At 51.5% G+C, this 9,259-nt stretch overlaps 1 protein-coding gene and 1 long non-coding RNA gene across 2 annotated transcripts; one reads left to right on the plus strand and one right to left on the minus strand.

Moving 5' to 3' along the window:
* Nucleotides 1-3,441: 3,441 nt before the first annotated feature.
* Nucleotides 3,442-5,099, minus strand: LOC110340612. Its single transcript, XR_002382409.2, has 2 exons — nucleotides 4,381-5,099; nucleotides 3,442-4,234 (listed from the first exon to the last, which is right to left on the minus strand). It is a non-coding gene; the product is annotated as an uncharacterized LOC110340612 (long non-coding RNA).
* Nucleotides 5,100-5,177: 78 nt separating this feature from the next.
* On the plus strand, nucleotides 5,178-7,357 carry Gsc (goosecoid homeobox). Its single transcript, XM_005068361.4, has 3 exons — nucleotides 5,178-5,838; nucleotides 6,328-6,587; nucleotides 6,937-7,357. The coding sequence occupies exons 1-3, from the start codon at nucleotides 5,184-5,186 to the stop codon at nucleotides 7,090-7,092; spliced, it is 1,071 nt and encodes a 356-aa protein (XP_005068418.2). The 5' UTR covers nucleotides 5,178-5,183; the 3' UTR covers nucleotides 7,093-7,357.
* Nucleotides 7,358-9,259: the final 1,902 nt, after the last annotated feature.

The raw sequence follows: 9,259 nt of genomic DNA on the forward strand, positions 1-9,259 counted from the left end.
CAGACTTCAGTTCCGAGGGAGAGATACATTAGAAACAAATAGGTTCATGTAGACTTGTGGTTCAAAACCCCGGAGTAGTCACAGAAAGAGCTCTGCCCTGTATCCTGAGGGGAATTCGAAGCTTCCACTAGCAGCCTCCACCCTCAGATGTGTCATTTTGCATCCTGAGATTAGTGCCTTGGAGGACTCTCTTCCCAGATTGATTTCTGTATTTTAATAGGTTCTGTGACATTGGAGCCATTTAGCTGGTAAGGTCCTGAAATGATACCTAGATTTTTTTAACACCCATTTTTGTGTTGGACTGACTGGCTGTGCCCTAAGACAAGCATTTAATAACACACCAGTCATTCCCGAGCCCTGCTTAAGTGTCCCCTCTGATGGGCTGGCTTAAAGAAGAGTGACAGAAATGTTCTTTAATAACTATGGTTTCTCCACATCTTTCAGATAGTAAGTGGCGTGTTCTCACCTCATCTGCAGCTTTTAATCCCAAATGGACATTACTTTTGAAATATCTTTCTTTCTTTTCTTTAATTTTTTTTTCCTCCCCAAGGCTGCCAGTTGAAAGTTGAAATCCAGCAAGAACGTAATGGTAGGTGCCAGCTTTCTGAATTACAGGGTGACTGACTGAGCTGATCCGAAAAGGCAAGTGTCTTTTTTATACCGCATAAAAGGCTGCAATGTTTACATATCAAAAGGCTATAGGCCAATTTCTGTCAAAATTACACATGAAGTTAAGCAGTACAAGCAATTTATTTAAACACTAGTCATTGTAGAAGAATTCAAAACCATATGCTCTTTTAGCAGTTTTTCACAAACGCATCTGACCCATGACTTGGCTAGACATACAAGCTTCATAATTTACTCTAAATTTCAAATCCCCTTGACGTTTAAATAAAAGATCTTCATTAATGAGGTTTACATGAATGAAAACGTTAGAAGCTGATATGGGTTAGCTAGGGGCTGCTCTCATTTTCAAATGACTGACTTTGCTAATCATTTCAAGAGAAAGTTTCTTTGGGAACAAATTATCCTCATTTGCATTCTGTGATTTACAAAAGCCAAGGCGCAGTCACTTTGAAACAAACTTTGTAAATAACTCAGCTGAAAGCCGATTTCTGCAACCCGGGAAGCCCATGCTATTTTCTCTTTCCGAGGCCTTTGGGAAACACGTCATTTTGGGAGGACACCCCTTTCTCTCCCAGGATTAAGTGGCGCTTTCCTAACACTTTGATTAGTGGCCACTTTTATTTTGAACTTGCAACGCTTCTAACAAAAATCAGTCAGTAAATATCTTAGGATCGCGCAAGCCGCAGACCCCACATTTTGCTGGTGGTGCCCTGCAGTAGTGTGGTTCCCAGCTTCTTGCTCAACTGCACGGTCCCAATCTCGGGAAGAAGATCGCTTGGGGCTCCCTGAGACATCTTCCAAGGAGTAGTAGAAACAGGGAACTGGTTTTGAGACACTTTTTTTAAACCAAACGCAAACAGCAAAACCAATTTGCTTGGTGAAACCGAAGGAGGTCTCCGTTGGCCTCTGGGATTTTCTTACCTTTATTCTTGTGCCCTCCTTGAAAAACTCTGAAAAGGATGCATCAGCATTTTCACATAACTCAGGAGCTACTACCTAAACCATGTACCTAAAAACCCTATCCAAAATGTCCAATTATAAATTGCCCCATGTATAGGCAAGAAATTGAGCGTTAAGAAATAAATCCCGGCAGGTCGTTGGTGACCCATGCACTCCAGAGGCAGAGACAGGAGGATCCCTGAGGCCAGCCTGGTCTACAAAGTGAGTTCTAGGACAGTCAGGACAACATAGCAAAAACCTGTCTCAAAATACATTTAACCATCATCATCATCATCATCATCATCATCATCATATTCCGAAGATGGGGCCTAGGAGCCCGTTTTTCCCGGGCAGGGAAAAGAAAAACTACGATGGGGTGTAAGGATAGTGGGGAGACAGCCCTCTCAGAAGATATCCAGATGCGCACTCCAAACTTGAGCTCTATGTTTTAAATCAGAAAAGCAATTTAATCTACGCTCTGAATCAATTCGGAATGACGGTGGCGCAAGAGCGGTCTTTGACAGATGCCTAACAGCAAATACACCTTATGCATGTGGAATCCACTGATCCAGTCTTTAATATCTTTAAAATGAGGGCTATTACCGGGGCGAGTGATTCCTCAACCGACACATTTTCATAGACTTCTGCGTGGTGATTGCTTTGTGTGAAATCGTGTTTGGGTGATAATAGAGAAAATCAACAACGTGTTTACTTATTTCTCACCGAAGCCTCGCTGGCTGTCTCCGGACGCTGTAGTCCTCCCATGCTGAGCCGGGCATGCGGGGCGACAAACAATCGCTTAGCAACTGGAGGGGGACAATTTGTGTGCCTTGCATTTGTTATTTCAATTGCGCCCGGCTACTCAGGGCAAGATTGTTTCTAGTGCGTTGGGGACACTTTATGGTTTCTGCAGAGGAAGCACAGCAAGGGAGCCCGGCCCCTGACTGCCTTCACAGTCTGCCTCCCCGCGGACAAAGTAGAACAACCTTGGGCGGAGGGGACAATTGTACCAGGGAGGCTACGCCACGGGTGAGCTCTCCCGGAGCGCGGCGGTTAAGCCCGGACAGTGGTGTTGTTCCCTTCTGGGAAAGTCCTGTCTTCAAGCAAAGAGCTAAGGGACTTCTTTATCTCGAACAGGCTCCGCTTTTGGCTTTGGGCAGGGGTGGGTCCAGCATACTCCTTTGTCCCAAAGAAAAGAACAGAAGCAAACCTCATTAAATACTAAGGTTTTAAGGGATTTAATTAACGTTGGATTTGGTTAGAATATTTAAAATCCTGAGGTCTCCGAAGAAGGGATTGTTTGCAAGGTGGCAATGTTAGGTCTTGAGCTCTGACACCCTGGATCCAGGTGGAGCGCTTTTTCCTCTAGGGTCCCTGACACAGCTGCAGGGAATCAAGCGTCGCAGGGAAATCCATGCCTGGCTAAATTGATCATTAAGTAGTAAGCTGGAGTCGAATCAAAGGGGTGGGTGTGGGTTGCCTTAATCTTTTCAAAACTCTCCGCGGTTCTTTCAGATCGGTGGATGGATACCTGTCAGGTCTGGGTCTGAGTCGCCTTTCAGAAATTGCAGGGGTCCAGGAATCTACCCCAGGTGTTCTATGCCCCCCCTGTCTCTGCCTGGCACCCCTGTGAAGGTCCTTAGAGGGCCGCCCGCGCACGCGCCTTACCCCCTCGCAATCACCAACACAAAGCAGCGAAGTCACCGCAGAAACTGCAGCCTCGCGTTCTTGCCCATCAGTTTTATCCCACTTTAGAATGGAACGTGGGAAGGCTGATGAGCGAGCAGCCTGTGCGTCCTGGAACCTGGTGACTGTAAAGTCACTGTAAGTGGAAAGTTTACTTTTCTAGGTAGGCTTGGCCTTTCCGAAGGAGAGTCACACTCCTGAGAGACTTTATTGTTTCTCTTAAAAACAAAAACAAACCCCCACCATTGAAGCCGGCTTCTATCTAGTCCTGTAACTCCCTACCACCACCTCCAGTTTGCAAAAGTAAGCAAAGAGCCAAGTGTCCCAGGCCATGCGCGTGTGGGCTGAAGGGCACCGAGGTCCACGCGCGGAGGCCTAGGAGGCGAAGCGCACTCTCCTAGCTCTGGGTGGCTGCTCCCACGCACAGCCTGAGTTCTGCGTCCAGGCTGGACCAAATTTACCGCTAAGGTTCTCTAACTCAGGAAAAACAATTTACAAGACGGGGGGGGGGGGGCGGTGGTCTCTACCAGTGCCAGGGGGGGCACTTAGCATTTATTGTTCGATTTTAGACAGCTTTGAAGCCATCCCTGGCTTATCAGTGACAGAGGGAGAGAAATCTCCACAAAATGGGTAGACCCTGCAGGCGGTCCTCCACTCCGGCCTTGGCTGGAGAGTTGGAGAGTGGCTCCCACGCGAAGCCGCGTCGATGGACGACTCAGCAATTCCGGGGCAGGCACCCGCAACACGCGGCTTCGGGCCTCTGCTTTCGTTCTGTGCCGATGGTCGCCTACCTTCCTGAAGGTCGCCCAGCTTCCTGCGCCCAGATCTGTCTGTCTGCGCCTCCCGAGGCCTGGCGGTGCCTCTCGGAGAATCCCGCATATCATATCTGCCACCCGCAGTGGTCCGACTTTCGTCCAGGCCGCTGGGGTCCCACGGAGGCCAGCGTGGGCCTGGAAGGACTAGAGGCCTTTCCGAGAGCTAGCTGTTTGAAGAGGGGAAATGCTACTTAGTGTGCTGAGGAAGGAGACTGTCAGTCCCCGTAGAATCCGTCTGAATTAAAGCTCCCAAACCATTTTGGGGAACACACCCCGTTTTCCAGAATAATAATCAAAAAGGTACAGAACCTACCGGCACCCACGCGGGAAACCTCTGGAAACATCGCTTCAGAGAGCTCCTTTCGGCAGCGAATTTTAAATAGTGGTTGAATGTGGTCTTCAACTGATGTGTTAGGAGCTAGGGAGGATCAGGGTAGTTTTTAGACCCAGAGTGACTGGGGGAGAGGGGAGAAAAAAAAAAAGAGAGACAACTTTTACGGAGACCGACGCGTTTCTTCTTTCGTCGTTTTTGCTCTGAGAAAATTTGGCTTTCGCAAAAACGAAAGATTTTGATGAGACGGAAAAGAGCAAGGGATGTTAGGCAGAGAGTTCACGGGGGGTGTGGGGTTGGCGGCGAGACGGGCGGTGGAATTTCAGTCTTAAGGAAGGACACAGACACCCTCATTTCCTAAAGGCAAACAAATTTCGAAAGAGAGTAAAAAGTAGTCCTAAAGTAAAATTGGCTACAATGAATTTGAGCTACAAGCAGAGGAAATCGCACCCCATAATAGAGAGAAAAGGGTCGGGGCACAGAGGTCGCTGGTGGAGCTGTTAACGGCGGCGGGACAATAGTATTAATAAGATTAACCTGGGCAATTAGGCTGCCCGCCCAGCTAGGCCGGGGCCGCGCCGGGGCTGCCGAATGGAAAAGATTAGGTTAATTTCATTAATTCTCAATCCACAATCTCTTTTTCAGGCTCTGTAGCCCCCCTCCTCTTGGCATCGCTTTCCCCCTCCCCTGCAAGCGCCCCCCCATTCCACACCACCCAAAGGAAAAGCAAAGGACCAAATCTGGTTCTGTTTGTCATCTGCATATTACCAGGAACTAAATCCAGGATGACGTCGACTCAGTATAAAACCAACAAGAGGTTGAGCCGGTCGAAGCTGTGTCCTACCCGCGGGTTGAGTTCAGCTAGGCGGCAGCTAGGGGAGGAGAAGACGGGAGGAGGGAGCGCGGACGCAGGGGGCGGGGAGGGGCGCAAGTTGCGCGCTCGCCCGCGCTCTCTTTCGGTTTGCTCGTCCGCGGCAGGAGAGAGTGGGACAACCCCCAACCCCCACCCCAAACAACACCACTTGGAGACTTCTCCTTCTTCGGCGCGTCCCCGCCGCCCCCCGGTCCCGGCGCGGGGCTCGGGGATGCCCGCCAGCATGTTCAGCATCGACAACATCCTGGCCACCCGGCCGCGCTGCAAGGACGCGGTGCTCCCGGTGGCGCCGAGCGCCGCGGCTCCGGTGGTCTTCCCGGCTCTGCATGGGGATCCGCTCTATGGCGCGGGCGGTGGCACCTCCTCGGACTACGGCGCCTTCTACCCGCGTCCTGTGGCTCCTGGAGGCGCGGGCCTGCCGACCACGGTTGGCGGCTCCCGCCTAGGCTACAACAGCTACTTCTACGGGCAGCTCCACGTGCAGGCGGCGCCCGTGGGCCCGGCCTGCTGCGGGGCTGTGCCACCACTGGGCGCCCAGCAGTGCTCCTGCGTCCCGACGCCCCCAGGTAGGGTCGCGATCGCGTGTGGGCCTTCCCCACAGTGGCAGTCGGTGGCTGCCGGGCATGGACGCGCGGTGCTGCTTGCTTTATTCACCTGGCACCAACTTTCTCCCTTTGCAAGCTTTCCCCTCTCTACCGTTTACTTATTACTGTTTTTTTGGTCACCGGGTAAGGTACTTTGCACATGTCTGCTACAGACTTTGGGTTAGAGTTAAACTGAGCCACCTGGATGGAGTCTCATGGAGATTCCACGCGCGGGCTCGGAAATTAAGTGAGGGCGCCGGGAGACTACGACTCTAAAGTGCCTGAACTGGCTTTGGATGTGTGTGGGAGGACGCTCCTTCTACGTCCGAGCATCCCTGGTTTCTGCGCTCCCCCAAAGACCTAGCGCCGGTTGCAAGACCTTTTCTAATTTTAAGGGATTGAGGTCAGGGAGCGGGTTGGCGTCCGGTGCGAAGGGAGCATGACTGACCAGCGTCCTTCCCTCTGTCACAGGCTACGAGGGCCCCGGCTCGGTGCTGGTGTCCCCGGTGCCGCACCAGATGTTGCCCTACATGAACGTGGGCACGCTGTCGCGCACTGAGCTGCAGCTGCTCAACCAGCTGCACTGTCGGCGGAAGCGGCGGCACCGCACCATCTTCACCGACGAGCAGCTCGAAGCTCTGGAGAACCTCTTCCAGGAGACGAAGTACCCAGACGTGGGCACTCGGGAGCAGCTGGCCCGGAAGGTGCACCTCCGGGAGGAGAAGGTGGAGGTAGGCCCAGTGGGGGATGGGAGCGGCTAGCGGTTTTGCCCTGCACGCGGGGGTTTGCTCGGTCCTCCGTGGGGCTGCGGCCACTCTAAGAGCATCCCAGAGGCCGCGGCCTGGAGGCTGCTGGCAGGAGCTTTAGGCCCAGGAAGTGGAGAGGAAATGCGGAAGCACTGCGGGTGTTCCCCCTCCTTTTGTTGGCCCTGGGAGCATCGATTGCTGGCAATTTCACGCGACCAGGCTGAGATTCCACGGCCAGGCTGCCCTCTGGCCACGCGGGGCCACCCGGATGCCCTGGCGTTGGTGGACAGTGGCATTTTGGTCACCACCGTTTTGTTGCTCCCTTGCGCAACAGGTCTGGTTTAAGAACCGCCGAGCCAAATGGAGACGACAGAAGCGGTCCTCTTCGGAGGAGTCAGAAAACGCCGAGAAGTGGAACAAGGCGTCCTCGAAAGCCTCGCCCGAGAAGAGGGAAGAGGAAGGTAAAAGCGATTTGGACTCCGACAGCTGACGGCCGCGGGCCGGCCGGGGCGCTTGCCTGCCGCAAGGACTTGCACAGACAGATGATGCTACTTGCACACTCCCTGCCTTGCGGGAGGGGGTCGAGAAAGCAACGAGGAGCTAGCTGTAAATATTGTACAGGCCCAGAACCGCCGGGGATGGGCGTGGGAGAACCTCAGCCCCGCCGTCCTGGGCTGCCTGCGTGAGTCGAGTTCCCCACCGTAGTATTTATAGTTAAGTTAACGGTGACAATACAATAAAGTGATGGCGATGTAGACCGGCCATGTTGTATTTCGTACCCTAGTGCCATCCGTTGAGGCCTAGCAAGGAAATCTGTTTAGTTGCAACGTGGGAAAACAATTTAAGGCGCAGCGAAGTGGGGGTGGGAGGGTCGGAGTTGGTCGCGTTGGGTATCTTCGGGAAGAGTTGCGGAGAGGCGAGCTCGGGGGTTTCTAAAGCTTCACCGCTTCCATCATTTTTTCCTTCCCTGAAACTTCCTCAGAGCCCTCTCCCGGCCCCTCACGCGGGGTCTTCGCTCACCCGCCCCCCCCCCCAGACCTAAGGCCAACCACGAATCGAATTCCTTCGCTAAAACGGCAGCTGGGTGGGTGTTGGTGCTCTCTTTCTGGCCGTCCCTCCCTCCCTGTGAGCCTAGAATGTTTGTTTCTGCGACACAGACTTGGTGCCTGCATCTGTACTAGAGTGCCTTCGGGAGTTGTGCGCTGGAGCGTGGCAGGGAACTTACTAACCACCCACCCCACAGGTCTTTTGAGTTTTCTAGCTAGTCTCGGTGAAGGTTGGGAGGTTCTACAAGGCCTGTCTCTGTGTCTACCGGCTTTGTAGAACTCTCTGCCAGAGGAGTCCCTTGGAGGTGGTTCAGTGGGTAATAACAGTCCACAACATTATCTATCCCTCAGGAAGGAGCACTCCCGATCTACCGAGTTGTTTGAAATTTACATTCTCCCTGGAACAGGGAGTTCGCTCTGCCTGCCATCTGTGACAAGATGGCTTTAATATGTTAATCTCCTAATTGGTCCTACCTTAAGTGTGTTTATCTAGCAGGAAGCCAAAGCCCCACTCCTTAGCTACAGAGCTTGGGGGGCTGGATCTCCCCCTTTGCCATTTTGGATATTTGGAGCAAGATCTATTAAGGGCTGGACACTGTGGCTAGAAACAGTGGAGGAAGAAAACAGTGATTTACAGGAACAACTTTTCTCAGTTTGTAGGATTTAAAGCTGATGCGACACAGAGGGAAATGACACAAAATATGTAGTGACCTCCAGTATAGTTATTTTTCTTTAGTTTGGGATCTCAGGCTGGCCTTGGGCTCCAGACACACATCCCTTCACCTCCTCTGCTGGAATCGGATCATAGGCATGCTACCAACTCCCAGCACTGCGTTTTAAGTAAACACCCTTAAGTAAGTGCTTTATGCAAAGGGAACAGGACAAGGGGTTGAAGGACAGATCTACCTACAGGGGAAGATCTCTGTCGTTCATACCTGGACTCCATCAGTTGGAGCTGTCTGATACTGGCCTCCATAGCTGCACAATAGGCACAGGTTGCAACTGTTTCCAGGCTGCAATTTCGGAGTGGCATCTGGCATAACAAAATGCACTGTGTGGATGCATAATAATAATAATAATAATAATAATAATAATAATAATAATTTTAGCATGGCTTTTATAATAGGTCAGAACTCATATTTCGGGACTAATTTCATCTTCCAAGAAGTCTGTGAGCTGGGGCATAATATCAGCATTATTCAAGTGAAGAGTTTCTGAAGGCTTGCATAGTTTTCCATCGTACAGCGCATAAGAAATCAAGGGCACATGGTTTTTACCCAAGTGAATCTTGTCCGCCACTGGAAATATTTCCGATAGCCACAGTCTTTGTGAGAAGCATTCAAAGAAGCCAGCCAATTCTAGATGAGTCTCAAATGGCTTTTAATTTACCTTCACTTTAGATGCTAGACTTCCAGGGTGACAGGGCATCGGCTGCCATACACCCCACTTGGTAACAGTTACGTTGGGTGATGGGGTCTTCTGTGTGGTTGGACAGAGATGAGCCTGCAGAGGCATCCACTGGACACATCCTAACGGAGGACGGCATCATTCCATCCTGACTGCTGCTTGCTTTCTTTCTTTCTTTCTTTCTTTCTTTCTTTCTTTCTTTCT

This window comes from Mesocricetus auratus, unplaced genomic scaffold, assembly GCF_017639785.1.
Source record: "Mesocricetus auratus isolate SY011 unplaced genomic scaffold, BCM_Maur_2.0 Super-Scaffold_15014, whole genome shotgun sequence".
Lineage (NCBI taxonomy): Eukaryota > Metazoa > Chordata > Mammalia > Rodentia > Cricetidae > Mesocricetus > Mesocricetus auratus.